This window comes from Neopsephotus bourkii, unplaced genomic scaffold (genome assembly GCF_033783945.1).
Source record: "Neopsephotus bourkii isolate Nb327-2 ecotype Australia unplaced genomic scaffold, CSIRO-AGI_Nbou_v1 NB_1031, whole genome shotgun sequence".
Taxonomy (NCBI): domain Eukaryota; kingdom Metazoa; phylum Chordata; class Aves; order Psittaciformes; family Psittacidae; genus Neopsephotus; species Neopsephotus bourkii.
In genome coordinates, this window is record NW_026901520.1 from 97,815 (window position 1) to 115,864 (window position 18,050).

Consider the following 18,050-nt stretch of genomic DNA (forward strand, 5'->3'; position numbering starts at 1 on the left):
GTGCTCCGGCTGTGGGCCCGGGCGGGGCGGCCGCAAGCCGGGCAGAGCGAGGAGCTGCTTTCCCCCCCCGTGCGGTCTTCACGGCCTCGGGCTTCTGGTGGGGTCCAGGCGACGCGAAAGTCTTCCCTCCCGCCCGAGAGGGTGTTTTTGTTCCCATCCTCGACAAACAGCCTCCCATAGCCGGGAGCAGCCCCGTCTCCTTAGTTCGGCGCTGCCACGTTTTTTCGACACACACCTCTAATATGCTGGTATGCAGGTTAGGTGAACGCTTCTCCTTCGCTGGCAAGAAGTTTCGTGCTACTTTTTGCAGCTAAAAAGCGGGGAGAGCGTCTCAACCTAAAGGGCTGGGCTATGTGTGACCCTTGTCCCTGCTTCTCCTTTGCCCGGGGTCCGTGAGCTGTGCATATCAGGTGGTTTTTATTCACTGCTTTATACTAGTTCGGCACACCCGAAATCTTTCAGGCTGAAAGTTTTCAGGGAAGCGTGTGGTGCACGCACTTAGTGAGGAATTGGATGTGAGCGAGGGGCACTTCACTGCCTGCCTGCCCGCCCTGCTCAGAAGGTGACCAGTGTCTTCTGGCAAGGCTGATCGATCGATCGCTGCCTTGCCCAGTCTGGGCTACTAGCCTCTTGTGTTCTCATTCCAGCGGGCTATGACTCAAGGCATGTCTGGTTTATCTGTATTGAACTAGTCTGGGAGCTCTTTGCTGCCCTCCCCCAGTTTTTGTTTTTTGTTATTTTTTTTCTTTGTCCTTTGTTTGTGATGGGGGTTGTGGAGAGATAATCTTGGTGCTGGAGTTGCAGTGCGGGAAAAACGCAGGAAACAAATGAGTGGGGAAGCTGGGGCTATGGGAGAAGCTCCCTTAGCTGCACAGTGCTAGCTCGTCCTCAGTCCCACTGACTACACCAAGCTCCAAGTACTTCCAAGCCTAGCTAAAGGCTGTGTGTATTTTTTTTTTTTTTAATTCCAGCTCATGGGTTGGTTTGTTGGCACGTTTATGTTTAAATGAAGGTGGAAGCCCAGCTTGCCTTGCAGTACGTGTGGTCTTGTAGGGACCCTTTGGTCTGTCTTGAAGTGCTAAGGTCATGTTAAGTGTTTAGTAGGACTTGTTTCTCCCTACTGAATTGAAAGTTTCTGCTTAAAGGGGCATAACTTTATATTGAGTCACTAACCATTTAAATTAAGTTTTTAGGTTTTAAAATATCAAGGAAGTGTCGTTTTGGGTTTTTTTCTTTACTTAGGTGAAACAGCCAAAGCCGTATTACATTTTAGTTTTAAAAAGGCTTTGCCCATACCTTTTTCATAACAAACCACATGCCTTCAGTCTTTGTTGTTTTTTCAGTCAGCTCTAATAATAGGCCTCTGCATCAGAGATTAACAGTTCACACAAGGTGGCAGGGGGAGCACAGCGGGCACAGATTAGAAATTCTGTGCCCCCAAATGATGACTTAAAATACCAGTGTACATATTTGCCTCTCAATGCATTTTAGTTTTGTGAAATATCAGCATTTCTGTGCAAGCATGTGTAGTGCTAAGGTTAATTTTCAGCTTCTTTGCAGGTCTGAAGTTAACGGAAAGGTGTAATAGAAAAGTAATTTGTGTGTTTTTCAGCAGCATGGGTATATTCCTTCTGCAGCTGGGAAGATCAAGCCACTGATCTCACAAAGGAAGCCACATTAGTATAAATGTTTATGAGCTGGAAATACACTTTAGTGGGACTTCAGCCCTGCCTTGAGATTATATCCACTGTTACTGTTTGATTTCTAAATTACATTTCTTATGTAGGGAATTACTGAAGCTCGCAAAAATATTTAGCTGCAAAACCTGTCTGCTCATCACGGATAGGTAGTGGGGCTGATCTGCAGGGAGGACCAGTGTGGCCCTGATGCTTCTGTTACAGTACTCGCTGTATACAGTTTTACTTGGTATATCTTGGCTTTGCTGGACATGAAAGGAAACATGATCGATAAAAGAGGATTGAGTATTATTTTCTTAGGACTGTGCCATGCTGAGACAGGCATCCAACATGGAGATGAATGCCTGTTTTTGTTTTCTGCTGTCCTGCCTCAACTGGAAATCACTAAAACCACTGGTGCTGCACAACTTTAATGTATATAACCTTGAGGATTTGGATCCTTTACTACTCTGGGAATTCACCCTGATTTAGTTTTATAGCTAATCTGGAATAGCTCCATTCAGTGAGTTTATAGCTGTGCGTTGGTTAAACAGCCTTGCAGCTTTAGAGAGAGTGCAGATGTTTGATAATTACTACTTTTAACTCATACTATTTTAATCCAGTGCATGAGACTTAAAATAGGGTCTGCCCACGAAATTGAATAGCAGCACCCTTTCTGGAGGAAATGTGCTAAAAAGCTGAGCACTGCAAGTGACCTGCTGTGCTGCAGAGCAAAACTGGGTGCAAGCAGGTTTATTGAGGTGAAGGAGTGTCAGGAGGAATGCAGTCACTGCAACTGAAGGGGAACTCTCCTTGAATGACTGACACTTTTCCAGTCAGGGTGAATGGGTGTTAACTCAAGTCTCTTGGCTGCTGTGGGTTAATATAGACTCTTCTGTTGGCAAATCTAATGCTTAAATATGATTCATAATTCCTTCTTGAGGAAGAGCCATCTACCTTTACTCCAACTGTGATTACATTATTTCTGTTAATCCCAGATGTACTACAGAAAACATCTGCTAGTCCTTTGACACGTGTTTATAAATAGCTCTTGTGAATCAGAGGAGTAACCTTTTTTCCCTGTGCTTTATGAAGACAGGAATTATTAAATATGCAGATGTGAAGGCTTAACCAAAGGAGTAACAGTTACCAAGGTAGAGAGTAGAGCAGTGCTGAGAACATGAAACCAAGCTGGGTGCCAGTCAGTTCCCCGATAGATCTGTTGTAATATGGGGAATGACAGAGACAAGGAGGAGCGTTGATGTGTGTTACAGTTCAAGAGGGAGTTAAACTCCTCTGTTTTGTTTCCAAGGCTGTGAGGGGGTTGAGAGCAAATAAGATGGGGAACCACCAGCAGTTTTCAGAGCTGATAACATGAGATACAACTTCAGCTTGTGATGTTTATTTTTTCCTGGCAGCACCCAGTTTTCTAAGCTGGCTGTGCTCTGTTACGAACAGATCTGTGTATTAAGAAGAATTTCTGTGGGGAGCTGATGTTGGAGAGCAAATGAGGAGTTAGTGGAAGTTAGGGTAGAAGAAGTTGTAAACATACTAGTGCACCTTGTTCTGGAGTAGACTTCAAATGGTTACTTTGAGAGACTAAAACTAGTGGGCTTGTGGGTAGCGGGTGAAGTATCAGGAGAAAAAAAGTCTGGTTCTTCTTTACCTGGAAGTTAACTGAAGGAAATGGGGAGGGAGCATAGGCCAGGCAGTTCTGTCGTTGCTGTTCTTCAGCACAAGATCAAGAGCTCATTTAGGTAAAGACTCAGTTTGCTGCTTTTCAGCTCAGAGTAGGAATTAACACTACCTAGGGACATGTGGCCTTGATGGCATGTGTGGGCTTTTTACCCCTGCCTCTTCCACTGTCTTTCCTAGTCCTCCATGTATTTAGTGAGTCTTCAGTCACTGCATTACTCTGGGTGGTTTTGGAAGTGTTAGCTAGGGAGATCTAAGGCTCTAAGGGGAGATTCTTCTTTCCATGTCTTTTTCTGGATGATACAAGCTCAGCACAGACAATCCACTGAAATGAATGGTCTGTACAAGGGCTGCACTAACAACATGGCTTTACGGAGGCAAAAAGGTCAATTTAATTTTTCAGATAAACAAGGCTGAGCTGTATGCGTATAAAGCAGTGCTTAACCTGCATAACACCAAGCAGGCTGGTATTCATCTTTGCAAAGTGCTCTTGAGATCTTCAGTTGAAGCCATAGATAGGGTTTTTTAGTTGACTAGAATAAGAAATTTGGAAATTGTTGAATAGCAGGGAACAGAACTGGTGGCATGCTGAAAAGCAAGAAGGTGCAAGTGGGTGTTCCTCTATGTGAACATGACTAACCATAGAATGGTTTGGGTTGGAAGGGACCTTCAGCTCATCCAGTCTCAACCCCCTGCCATGGGCAGCGATACCATCCACTAGACCATGTCCCTCAAGGCTCTGTCCAGCGTGACCTTGAACACTGCCAGGGATGGGGCATTTACCGCTTCTTTGGTCATCCTGTTCCAGTGCCTCACCAGCTTCACGTTAAAGAACTTCCTAACACCTAACTTGAACTTCCACAGTTTTAGTTTAAATCCATTACTCCATGTCCTGTAATCAAGATGTACAATTCCCTGTTCTTTACCCATGTCTTGCAAGCATGTCCTTGTAATGTATACTTGTAAAGCTAATTTGCTTTAGCATGACTTAAAGACCTCGTGAGTCTCACTACTTGATGCTGAAGAGTTGCTTGACATCTTGCATAATTCGTGATAGACTGTGAACATGTATGTGAGGGACAAGTCTCACATAAACTTCACATATAATTTACCATAAAGTTAACTTCAATCAGTACCTGATGTCCAGATGTTTCAGAGTCTAATCATCGTAAATTATTCATTTAAAGGCAGAGTAGTTGAACAATAAAACTGGAAGTCATGTTCAGGGGGCTTGGTGCCATCTGATGACTATAGTTGAGATGTCCGTCCAGCATAGTGTCCTGTCCCCATGACTGTCATCACAAGGTTTTTGTTGTACCAGTCCCATCAACTTTTTATTCATCTAGCCGTTAGCCCAGGCTCTAAACCACAAGCCCTTCACCTGGCCTTGGCCCAGCTTGCCATTAGCAGCAGCAGAAGGAGGGAGTAAGATGGGAACTTGGGGGCTGTTTCCATTCCCACTGCTTGTCACACTGTTGAGCAGTATCCTCTGACTCCTTTGAGGAGCAGTGGGTGCCCTTGGGTGGTGTCTTGTTCCTTGTCATAACTACTGACCCTTGCACCTTTCTTTTTATTGATACCACAATCCTTTGGCTTCCCTTACCTTTATCATTTCCTTGGGCGGTGGTGGTGTATAAAGCCATCCCTAAAAGAAAAAGCAACAGGCAAGCAATAAAACAAGCAATAACAGATGAGAAAAGGGCAGACAAGTAGCCCTGCTTTCCTCAGGTGCTCTGCTGAGCTCCACAGTGTCAGAGCTTCCCAGGCAGGAGTTGGAGCCTGGGCTAGCTCCTTGATGTGCAGATGTGGCCAGTGCCCAGTGCTGGTGGGTTCGGTGCAGCACATCTGTCCTCTCATTGTATTTAATAGGCTTAATTTCTTCCTTCTTGAGAGTTGAATGGCTTTGCACAAGCTACAGGTAAAATGAAGGACACAACATACTTGTGAGGATGTTGTGAGAGAGTAAAATGCAAGGGGGTGGGTTGGCTGGAGTGGTTTAGATTTCTGTATAAAGTACAGCTTTGTAGTTCCTGCCACTTCACTTTTTGGAAGATGTGTTTAATTACAGGTGGAAACCCATTTCCTAACTGACATAAAGCATCCTGAAAGTGGAGATGCGGAGAAGGCTTTTAGGGGACTGGGCATAGCCCATGCTTGTTACTCCGTGGCATTTCTGCTGCTCGTGGAATCCTTGCTGACAGTGTTCTCATTTTGTACTGGTGCAATATGATTGTGTGGGTAGCTTTATTCCCTTTTTCTAGCTAAGGTTAGGGAGAAGAAATAACCATGTAAGATGCAATAAACAGTAGCAAAAAAGGCAAGAAGGTTTGTTTCTAGCAAACCAGAATAATGCAAATTAGTTGTGCAGAGTTAAAAGCTTATAACCTCAAGGAAAAAAAATTATTTTCTGGTCTTTATGCATCAATACTTCACCATCAGGTGTTTGAGTCTGTTTTACTTAGTTTGCAGAATTGGCTAAGACAATTTGATTATGTTATTGTGGGCCTAAGGAGAAGTCAATGGTTATCAGGGAAAGACGCAGCGTTCAGCAGAACCAGAGGCAGGGTGCTGGTGCGGAGCCAATTGAACAGGATTTCTTAGCTCATCTGTTTTTTGTTCAGTAGCTTTGTCTTGTTTCCTGTTCCTGGGGCTGAGGAGAAGGGGTGGAGAGAGGAAAATAAGTCTTTAATCAGAGAGAGGTTGTTTTCCACTCAGTAAGTGGCTGGCTGTGCTACTAGCTTAAAATCTCTCTTTTTTTTTTTTTGTTCCCTTCCCCCCCCCCCGGCAAGACTAGCCAGGCAATGACTCTCTAAAAGCTTTTGTTTCCTTCCTGTTGCTTTTATGTAATGTGGGTGGGTCAGTGACTGTTTTAAACAAAAGTTGCTTTAATTGGTCATCCATATGCTAAGGCAGTGACTGGAAATGGTTCCTGTCCGGGCAGATCACTCTTAGCTGCCATTCTCATGCACCACTGCACACCCTCAGCAAGTTGGCACTTGACAGAAGGTGCTTGTGGCTTTGCAGGTAACTCTGGTGAGCGTCCAAAAATCATCGCACCAGTGTGTTTTCATAATTACTTGGCTCTTCTGGAGAATTTGTGAAGTTCTTATCGGCCAGTGCCCTCTGTTCTCAGTATCTGCAGCCAACTGACGGTTTGTGTGGAGGGGAACTGGGGAGTGTTAGAGTATCCTACCCTGCATATTCATAGAATCACAGAGTGGTTAGGGTTGGAAGGAACCTTGAAGCTCATCCAGTTCCAGTCCCCTACCACGGGCAGGGACACCTTCCACTAGAGCAGCTTGCTCCAAGCCCCTGTGTCCAACCTGGCCTTGAACACTGCTAAGGATGGGGCAGCCACAGCTTCTCTGGGCACCCTGTGCCAGCACCTCAGCACCCTCACAGGGAAGAGCTTCTGCCTAAGAGCTCATCTCAGTCTCAATTCTGTCAGTTTAAAATCATTCCCCCTTCCCCTGTCTGCCAGGCATTGTGAAGAAAGATGCTTAATTTATCCAGACAATGCCTGTGCATTACATTCCTGTTCAGTCTTTCTTCCTGGGGTTTGTTTTTGTGATCTCTCCTTCTTAACTGCAGGATGTGTTGGTGGAGCTGCAAACTTGAGAATAGTCTGGGGCCATGCAGTAATGGTACAGTTTTTCCCATGAAACTAATTCACTGTTTATAGCTAAAGAGATGTTGCTGAAGGTTGCCACAGGCTCCAAATGAAATTCTCATCCTTCTCACTTGTGGGTTTTGTTACTTTTTTTTCTTCAAAAATAATTGTTTTATAACCTTGAGATAAGACTGGCAGAGTCCGAGTCAAAGTTCCTGCATCAAAGTGAAGGGCTGAAAAAGGAATTCTAAATTACTTTTCATAGAAAAACTTTAGAAAACATTTTACTTTGAAGAATCTTTACAGTCATGTTCTGCTTTGCTTCAGTGGGTGCTGCTCTTTTAGTAGCTTTTGCAAATGGAGAAAACTATGAAAAACTTCTTTCACTCCTACAACACTGAATTTTTGTTCTGTAGTCTTTAGTTGCTACTGTGCTGGGCATGCAAGTGAGAACGGATATGGTAGTTATGCCCTCTTAATACACGACTCTCCATTTCCTCCATGTTTAAGCAAATTGTCTCATGGAATCTCTAATTAGAGGAGTGTCTTCAAACGTGTGTGAACGCAAACAGCTTCAGTATTTGTGTACTTTTGACTGTTCTAAATCCAAAGCTTCGTTAACAGTCTTAAAGATGTGGTCAGCTAAAAGCACTGAGGGGTATTGCATAACAACATATCAATTTGGGTATGAAGATGCGGTTTGAGTGAGGTCAGGTTCTGGTTATTTCTGACTCTTGAGCTTAAACTGCACTTTTTATTGCAGCTCGAGTGCTGAAGATGATCAGAACAAAAATACCCAGGTTTTCTTTTCCCTTTATTGCCAGCCATCAGTGGGTTTTTGCAAGCCAAGCAAGAACTAATTTTGCAGCACTGGCAAATTTTTGTGCCAGCTGATAAAGTAGGCTAATTTCTATCGAACTTTTTCTTATTTGAGGAATACTTGTGGCAAAATGGAATTTGTTAAGAGGTTCTTCTTGCATTCCGTGTTAACTTCAGGTTGGTAGCTGGAACCTGTGCTAGCATGGTTTGGGGTTGGAAGAGCTGTGCTCTGTAGCCACAGCCTGATTATTATATCTCCTCTGACTGTATATCCCTAGGGTCTGAAATGTGTACAGTGGTTCAGAGAGCAGCAGTATTGCTTAATGATTTTAGAGAAGCTTTGCAGTTTTCTGCCTCAAGGGTGGGAAGAGACGCTGTGAGGTAGGAAGGGCTGTCTGTGGTTGAACTAGAGAGTGATTTGTGTCAGAAGGGACCTGAAAGCTCATCCAGTTCCAACCCTCTGCCACAAGCAGGGACCCCTTCCAGTGGAGCAGCTTGCTCCAAGCCCCTGTGTCCAACCTGGCCTTGAACACTGCCAGGGATGGGGCAGCCACAGCTTCTCTGGGCACCCTGTGCCAGCGCCTCAGCACCCTCACAGGGAAGAGCTTCTGCCTAAGAGCTCAGCTCAGTCTCCCCTCTGGCAGGTTCAAGCCATTCCTCTTGGCCTGTCCCTACAGGCCCTTGTCCCAAGCCCCTCTCCAGGTTTCCTGCAGCCCCTTTAGGCACTGGAGCTGCTCTAAGGTCTCCCCTTCGGGAGCCTTCTCTTCTCCAGGCTGCCCCAGCCCAGCTCTCTCAGCCTGGCTCCAGAGCAGAGCTGCTGCAGCCCTCTCAGCATCTCCATGGCCTCCTCTGGGCTTGCTCCAACAGCTCCACATTCTTTTGTTGGATCAGAGTGGTCCAGCAGATGTACCAGCCTTATATCCCTTCCTCAGGCTGAGTCCCCTTGGTTTGTTTGAAAACACTAACTGTTAAGCTGTCAGCTTGAATGTGAGACGTCTGTCAGTGGTCTGGAGTTTGGGAGTTTGAACTTACCATCACTACAGGGATAAGATCATGAAAGATACGCTTAAAATGAAGGTGTGTTGCCCTTCTGTGTGGCCAGAGTGTCACAGTCCTGATACAAAGAGCAGTTAAAGTACAGCAGTTCCAAAATCAGAACAGGTCATCTTTTGTAAGTTGCCTTCCACAGTGTTTGTCTTGCAGGTCTTCAGCATAAAATGCACTAATGTTATTGTGAAGACAGAATGAACCATTTATTATTAATAATAGCTTGCAGCTCATGACACATCCTTTCCCAAATACAAAGTTTTGCAGCTAGAATGTTAAAGTTTATCTTAGTTACGTAGGAGATTCTCTTTTTTAGAAGAAGCATGCATGTCTTCTAAGGCAGTGCCTTGATACCCTCTCAGTTTTCTTTGTTGTTGGCATCCTGCTTGAGTTTTGGAAACTGAAAACTGCAGAAATCAGTTGGACACTTTTTGGGACTTGCTGGGATATCCATCTGGTCAGTTAAATGGGGGTAAGCATGAGTTTGGTTCTTGCATTCTTTTAGGATGTCATCCATGAACTGGAGCCTTACTGTGACATGAGTAAGTTGCTAATTGCCCAATTCATGTGTGATTTGGCTTGCCATGTGCCTCCTTTCTGGCTCCTTTGAGGCAAAGCAATCCTGGCAAAAAGAAAATAATCAGAGCCTAACACATAACTGAAGGCAAAGGGGCTGCTGTTAGCACTGGCATCTCTAAAACCCAGTTTGTTTGTACTTGTGAAATCCCTGCTGTGGTCCCAGGAACACCACAGTGAAGCTGCTTGCACAGAGTGTGCCTTCCATCCTGTTAATGATAGCCACCCCAAGCCAGAGTCAGGACAACCTGTTGTGACAGAGTGCATTCCTGATTTTTGGAATGAAAAGAAGTTATTTGAATCCACAGTACTATAGCAGTTGGGAAGCTGTTAGGAGGTAGCATGCACTGCTTTGGAATGTGTCACATCTTAATCTTGTGCATTCTCTCATGGGCTCTGGTTCCAGCGGGGAAAAGGTGATGCTATAGGCACACTATCTTCAGTTAGGGATAACACCCATGTGGAAGAGAAAAGGGTGACAAACGTTACTGATGTTCTTCGGGTTAGGTTGCATCTCTTAACTCAGTAGCAAGGTCTAAAGACTTCCTAAACAAAGGGAGAAGTAGAGAAGTATTTGCCTGTTACTGGCCGTATGAGGCTTTCTGATGAGCAGGTTTAGATGCCTCTTTATGGGCCTCCTCCACAAGAGCAACATGGAGAAAACAGTATGAAAATGAATCATGAGAGCTGGATCTGGAATGGTAGTGGTGAGAAATGGGCTTATCTGAACCAGAATGTAGTCTTTTTACTATGGTCTGTTAAAAAATGTGCGGCAAAGGTGAATATACTCAAGTGGCAGAAATGTTGATAATTGAAGGATACAGTCAATGCAACATCTGAGTTTGTATTAATATTTCTAATTGTAATACTAAGGATTTCTAAGGAGGTAGCACCATCATGGCATTTATGGTGGAGGAGAGGATTTGGTGGCTGAGCAGATAAAATTTAAGGTTGAAGGCTGTGTTAGAAGATGGTGACTATATCTAGTTTGAGTTGTGTATAACTGATGTTAAACCAGCTAAAATCCTCCTGGAAAAGCATCACATATACCAAACACCCTTGACTAGCAGCTGTTCATATGTGGAGAGGACTATTGCTTTATTTGTGAAATGGGGCAGACAAATTCCTTTGGAGACTGTGAAGAGAAAGAGGAAAGAATGGAACTTTTTTTCCTAGATGCTTTTAGTTATATGTGAAGCAGTTTTGAACTGTCGGTGGCCATGGTGAAATGTTTGCATGTGGGCTGGGTTTAATAGGAAGTGTGCCTTAACCTCTTGAAAGCCAGATGTTCAGAAGATGGTGTTAGAAACCTGGTTTCCACAGATCTTCCATCTGCTGCCTTGTCTTATTCCTTCAGCAGGGGTAAAGGATCCTTGCTTGTTATCAGGTGGGTTAGGTAATAAAGTAAACAAAACCAAAACAATTCCTTTGGGAGCAAGAAAGATGGCTCATTTTCTGGCTGGAAGATGAAGCTGGGTTTTGAATCCCGTTGTGCTTCATCCTCATGATTTGGTGGTGGAATAAGGGCTGTTCTCATTGCATAGAAAATCCAAAGACAGTCTACAGGCATAGTAGAGGACAGGATTATCATTCAAAATGACTCTTGAGTACTTAAATAGGAGGGAAAGAAGTAATTTGCAAAATAATGTGATTGAGTACATATTGCTGTGCCTTGGGCACAATCGGCTGCACAAAATGGGAATGACTAGGTGGGTAGCAGAAAGGGTTTAAAACGGAGAATGTTTTCCTAGGTATACAGTGTTTTTGTTCTGTTTTCTTTTGTTAGGTTTTTGGATAGCATAATGCTCAAATTCAGCATGTGTGCAATTGTGCTTGGCCCAAGTTAGCCCCTGCTGTGTTAGGAGATCACTGAATACTACCTTCCCTAATAACCTAAAATACTGTCTTCCCTAAGAACCGAAAGAGAACAGCGAGTGTAGTTAAAAGCCTTTGGAAAGCAGGCTGTTAGGATGGCTAAAATTTGAAGACTGATAGGTAGCATGCAGAAGACTCTTCAGGTAGCACAGGGTGGTGAGACTTAAGTTGCAGCATAGAAGATGGGCATTTAGATCTCCTCTGTGTAGCCTAAAAGAGATTTGCTCAGGCCCAGAGGCTGGGAGGTTGCAGATCTCTTGGAACATACCGGCCCAGCAGTGCCTGAGAGCCTGCCAGCCCTATCTTCAGGTGCACATGGGATGCAGCCTGGAAGAACAAGACCATGAGCACTTCTGTTGAGTTCAAGCAGTGAGCTCTGCATACTGTTCCTTCATGGGCTTTCTGAAAAGCCTTGAGTGCCTTCAGGACACTGCTGCAAAGAAGCTGCAGAGCTTTGCCAAAGCCTAGAAATTACCTACATTCCAGTATTCTGGAAGGAAGTATCTGAAGTTATTCTTAAAACCTTGAGCTACCAGTTTTTGAGCACACTACAGTCTTTAGTTGTGGCTTTTGGCAGGAGCACTGTATGCATCTCACCCTCTCATCCAGGCAGGAAGTTCAGCTTTAAGGTCCCTTCCACCCAAACCTGTCTGGGATTCTTCGACTGCACAAGCTCCTACCTCATTGAACTCAAACATGGTAACAGGTAGTAAACCAAGTGTGAGAATATTGTAGCAGTCTTTAATTGTTGCCTCTTCCACAGGGCACAATTCCCACAGTGGCTGTTAGTAACTATAACATCTAATAAAGGACAGAGGAGGTCCTCTGGACACAGACTCAGGCTGCTGTAGCACTGGTTTCAGGCACCTGGGATGGCCCTGCTGGTCTAGAAATGGGCTCTCCCTCCCACAGAGCTACCATGTACAGGATACACAGCAGTGCACATACTGGAAGCAGGAATTTCATGGACAAAGCAGCACAGAGCACACAGTGAAAGAGAGCAAGCGATGCTGAATCTCAAGTGCTGGAAAATATAGAAAGGCACCACTCACTGCACAAAGAGTTATGGTTGCCCAGCCTCCAGTTTCATAAGCAGCAGGAAAGCTGCTTAAAACCAATATTCATCCTCCCACACCCCTCCAGGAACTCACTCCTGTCTTCACATCCCACCCCCTCTGCACTGGCACAGCTTTCCCCATGGCTGAGCCATTAACCAGCTGGGGAAGAACTGATTTGGCTGGAGGAAGAGAGATTCATTTTTGGAGGGTGGGCTGAGATCCATCTGGTTCACCATGCCACCACAGGAACTGTGAAGCGGAACCAGGGATAGCAAGAGGAGATGGCTACAATGCTGCTCAAGTGGAAACACAGGGCAAAGTTGGATGTCACAGTTCAGTTGAACCAGATGCACTGAAAACAGAGCATGAAGTGCAGAGAGCAGGAACTCTCTACCAGCACTTCTAATGCTCAGACATGTGAAGACCCAACTTTAGACCATGCTCCCAGCCAAGCACACTACCTGTAAACTGTTCAGGTTATTACAGTGGTTATGATGGTGCTCATAATTGTAGCAGATGATTCAAGACTAGTACAGTTATATTTTAGAGGGACTTGTTGTACTTGCAAGGACACGATGCTGGAGGAAGGAGAGTTCAAAGCAGCTGCTTCCACAGTTCCTGTTCCAGCCAACGAGCAGTTCTGCAAGAGCAGCTATCCACAGAGAGCTTGCTCCTGCCTTCCACAAATCACAGAATCCAAGACTGGTTTGGGTTGAAGGGACCTTAAAGCTCATCCAGTTCCAACCCCTGCCATGGGCAGGGAGAGCAGCTTGCTCCAAGCCCCTGTGTCCAACCTGGCCTTGAACACTGCCAGGGATGGGGCAGCCACAGCTTCTCTGGGCACCCTGTGCCAGCGCCTCAGCACCCTCACAGAGAAGAACTTGTGCCTAAGAGCTCATCTCAGTCTCCCCTCTGTCAGGTTAAAGCCATTTCCCTTTGCCCTATCGTCCAGATGGTTGCAGTCATTTTAGGCCATCTTCAGGTATTGGAAGAGTGTGTTTCGAGCAACAAGATGAACTCCACAGGGTTCTCTTGGTGAGAGTGCAGCCCTGCTTCAGCGTGTCCATGACAGTTGTCCTTTTGTCCCCTACACCAGCCCCATTCATTCTCACACACATTTGTAAGCTGTGGCCTGTTCATGTGTTCTTCACAGGCATTTAATTGAATAAACATATTTACAGCATTGTACAAATGATACCTGTGCTGCCAAACAGTGTATTTGATATCAAGTTATGCTTTTTAGATAAATTTCAATAACGTTCGTACTAAGTGGTTTTATAGACCATTACTTTTGGCCAATTTGTGAGCTATCATACTAACGTGTTCTCAGATGAATTGCCTTCATTATCTTACTAATACAATTAATGTATCTTCTCATGGTTACCTCGTCCTGCACTTTGTTTCTACAAGAGGTATAACAGAATTAAATACACAGAAACAGCTTTTACCTAGAAACCTAATGGGCTTTTCAGAGCCCTGGTTATGTTTTCTCAGAAACCATAAAATCTTTCAGTGTATTTTTCTTGGCTTCTTATATAGGAAGTGTTCACCCCTAGCTAATCAGGAGGGAATAAACCAGTGTAATCCTTGCTGAGGTGGGGTGTTGCTGCAGGTGAAGGGCACTTCACAGCTCACCCTCTGCCAGTGTCTGGGCCGCAGCACAAGCTAGGACCAGCAGAAGAGGAAGGGGGTAATTGGGGTAGAAGGATAATCAGTGATTTCACAGGACTTAGTGGGAAGCATCAGAGGAAGGAGGAGGAGGAAGTGGCCGTCCACCTTCCTGCACTCAGCTCAGAGGGGGGAATTTCCACAGCTGCAGGAGCTGGGACCCTTCTGACACCTTCAAGCTTTTTGATTTAAACCAGTCAGAAATGTTCTGTGTATGCTAGCATGGATCAGTCTATTCCTATTTTCTTTTCAAGCTTGTAGCTTTTTGAGTTCTCTCTCTTCAGTGTGGGTGTAAGTGGAAGGCTGAATGCAGGTGAGGTGAAAAAATCCCACTTTGCACCTTGCAAAGTTGTATTTCAGCATTTGACAGCACGTAGGCTTTGCAGGGCAAAGGTCTGATTTCAGCATTGTAGTGAGTACTTCAGCTATTGATTCATGTCTGTAGTGTGAAAGCTTATGGCATGGCTTGGGGTCAGCCTGTCATGGAGGTGCCTTGAAGTGAAGCCAGGTGATGGGGCTTGGAGCAGCCTGCTCTAGTGGAAGGTGTCCCTGACTGTGGCAGGAGGTTGGAACTGGAGGACCTTCAAGGTTCCTTCCAAGCCAAACTAGAATGTGATTCTGTGATGATGGTCTGACTTCTTCATGTCCTTTCGGGCTGAGCTTCTTGAGTGCCTGCCCGAGAGTTTTTATTCTTTAATGGGAAACAAGCAGCCAGGGCTGTGATGTTTCTGCATGTTTAACTGTTAGTGTTGGAGTGCTGGTATGAAACGGTTGGTTGTTGGTATGTATCCTCCACATTGCTTGTGACCAAAATTAGTGCTTGCCTCCTGTTTAGAAACAATGGGGCGCTGTGCTCTGCTGGCAGCTCAGGGACATCTGGTGCTGTCAGAGCAATCTGTCTGTGGGGATCCTGTGCAGGCGATGTCCTGACCAGAGCAAGGTTTAAAGATATGGCTGATAAAAGCTTTAATACAACTTCAGCAGTAGGTGCTTAGGAGAAAGGGTGGAAGGAGACTTTGGAAATGTAGTTCTCTTCCTGGGGTTTTAAAAATAAAAAGTTACAATGTGGGTTTAGTCTAATCTTGAATTTTGAGGTTAACCAAAAGCAGGAAGATGTGGAATCTGTTATAAAGCCTGAAGTGGTATGAACTGGTTGTATGCACCTGCGTACTTTAAACCCATTTTTAAACTGAGATGATGGTTCTGGTTGTTCCTTTGTTCAGTACAGCATCACAGTGTTACGCTAATGGTGGTTGTGGTGGTAGTTCATAATTTTTAATTCTTTTAATGCTTTCAAAAGCAGAGCTATTTTAGTAGTTTCACAACTTTCCCCGTAATCATATTTGCTGTTCCATTGGGATGTTGATATAAAACTGTAACGGGCAGGAACAGCTCAGTGACAGCTTTTAACAGATCTCTTCATGCAAATTTGCTTTTTCCTCCTATGTAAATGTTAAGAGGAAGTGTAATAGATACGTGAGCTGCTAAATATGAACCAACTGGATTTTCTGGCTTTATAAGGCTTATATTCATGATTTTATCTTTGTACTTCCAAAGGTGAATTGGATGTAGGAGGAGTGAATTAAGTTAGAACCTGGCTCCTGGTTTGACAAAGCATTTGGGGCAGTGCTTGATGGTGGAGCTGAGAACAGTGGCAGCTTAATGGTACTGTTGAAGTTGAGGTGTTTCCTTCTGCTCCCCCAAGACCTTGGGCTGCGTATCCCAGCTGGACTGAGGCCACAGGACAGCTCTCTTGGAGGGAGGCAGCAGGAATTTGGAAGGGATTGCTTCCTTAGCCTCCAACTGCATGGGTAATGTGCCCCTGGTACCTGTGACACCCTTTCCCGTTGGTTGGGGACCACTGAGGAGCAGACTGTCTTGTCATTGCCCATCTCGTCATTGCTCTGAAAAAATATTGTGGCTTCTCAATAGGTTTTGACGAGTTTTTACTTGGTCTTCTTTTTATTTTCTAAACAAAACATGGTTATGTCTGCATATTGTCATACCAGGCAGCTTTTTAAACTATTGCCAGCTGAACCAAACCTGGTATTTCCAGAGACAGCACAACCTTAACTTACACCAAATGGATGTGTTGTGTGTTTAATAACCTTCACTTTAACTCATTTTGAAATATTTTGCAGCAGTATTAATAATAATGAAGTTGTATTCATGTAGCTCTCTTTTTTTCCTAGAAATGACTGCTGTTACTGCAGGCAACGTTAACTTCAAATGGGACCCCAAAAGCTTGGAGATAAGAACACTGGCAGTTGAAAGACTACTTGAGCCTCTTGTTACACAGGTAGGAAAAAAGGGGCAAAACCTGTATTATCTTGGTTAAGTGACGTTCAAAACATAAACTCTAGAAGTAAAACCACTACAAATCTAAAGGTGGAGAAAAGCATACAAGTAATTTTTGTACAGTTTTACTGTGATGGGGTTACTGGGCGAGTGTAGAAAGACTCTGCTGCTTTGCTGCCCAATAAGACATGGTATTTTGATTCAAAGTGCAGAAATGCATGTTAGTAACTAATCTGTGTTTTGGGTGGTGTGCTGTGCTGCTTATTTGTTGAGTCTTTAAAAAGCTGGGCTTGTTCAGCCTGGAGAAGAGAAGGCTCAGGGGAGACCTTATAAGCCTTTGTTACAGTTTCAGTATATCTTGTAAAAGATATGCTTTCTTTAAATTTCTGCCTACATGTTATGCTGGTTTTGTGAATAAAAGCTTATTTCTGCATGGTGTATAATGTTGAGTGACATGCACTGAGGAATGAGGGGAAGCTAGAGTAAGTCTTGTAAATGTAAGCTGTGAAGGTTCTTGGAAGGGATTTTCTTGGAGGCCTCGAAGAGAAGGTGCACTGGAGATGGTTAACTCATCCTTTTTAGCACTGTTTTCCTGAAATATGAAAGTTTTAAACTGACAATGAACTGGACACAACTCCTGCTGAGCACAGACTACAACCATCAGATTCTACTTCCAGTGTTAACATCCCTTTAATCACCAAGCTGCTGTCTATACCTGCTGTTTGCTCCCTCTAGATACTGAGATGTGCTGTTGGGTGATCTACAGCATAGCTTTCTAGCCTGAGGTACTGGTGGAGTCTTTCCTTAAGAGAAATTGTCACAGTTTCACAAAGTTAACTGAGCAAACATGTTTATAGGACCTCTTTGTCCATGTTCAGTGTCTGGGACTTACTCCTCAAGTAGCACAACAGGCAGTCCCAAATTTTGAGAATGATGTGACTGGCAAAAGACAAAGCAGAAGGTAAATTGCCTTGCTGTAACTTGTTCTTTATTTGTATTACATGATGATCTGAGACTACCCAGTACAAATGCTTCCCATTAACTGACAGTGATATTCCCAGCTGATGGCTTTCCCCCTCTGAATCACCCTCCTGAGAAGATGGATTCAGCTCTGAGGACCTTTATGTCAGCAGTCCTTGGGCTATATTATTAGTGTTGTAATTTAATGTCCCTCTGAAGTACCTTTGAATGCGTTTTTCCTAGATTCAACACAAAAGAGATGAGGGATGCAAATGGAAAAGTGTGCATGGATTATGTGACATCAGTCTGAAGAGGATGGATCCTGATCCCTAAGGGAGCTAAGGGAGTACCTGGTGGTCATCTGGCCACTGGAGACCAGCTCCTAGCAGTGTTTCAGTCTAAGACATAGAACTTGAAAATAATATCTGCAGGAGGATTGGGAGAGTTCCATTTTGGTTGTTTTTGGGAAGTAATGAGCTCTAGGAAGTCCTTCACTCTGCATTTTGTCCATTGGCTGTAGTATTGTTTTTGACTGGAAGGATACTGTGGTGCTAGATTTCTGTAGATGATGGCTTCAACCTTGTTTGGGGTCTTTTTCACCTGGAAAGCTATCCCAAACTAATTATCCCAGCTTAGTCGCTCCTTACATGGTGCCAAATAGCTCTGGCCCATAGGTGAGATTGCTGTTGGTCAAAAATACAAATAGCTCTCAGTCCTTCAAATCAAGTTTTTGGGTCTGCTGCTGTTAAGAAAAATCTGTAAGCAGTT

The 18,050-nt window shown here is 44.3% G+C and overlaps 1 protein-coding gene across 1 annotated transcript in view; it reads left to right on the forward strand.

The window, feature by feature from the left end:
- Positions 1–16,194: 16,194 nt before the first annotated feature.
- CTNNA1 (catenin alpha 1) overlaps positions 16,195–18,050 on the forward strand; it is a 104,920-nt gene continuing 103,064 nt past the window's right edge. Inside the window, exon 1 of the mRNA XM_061360572.1 lies at positions 16,195–16,323. Within this exon, the coding sequence (XP_061216556.1) occupies positions 16,219–16,323 (105 nt within the window). The 5' untranslated portion in view covers positions 16,195–16,218. The remainder of the gene's footprint in view (positions 16,324–18,050) is intronic.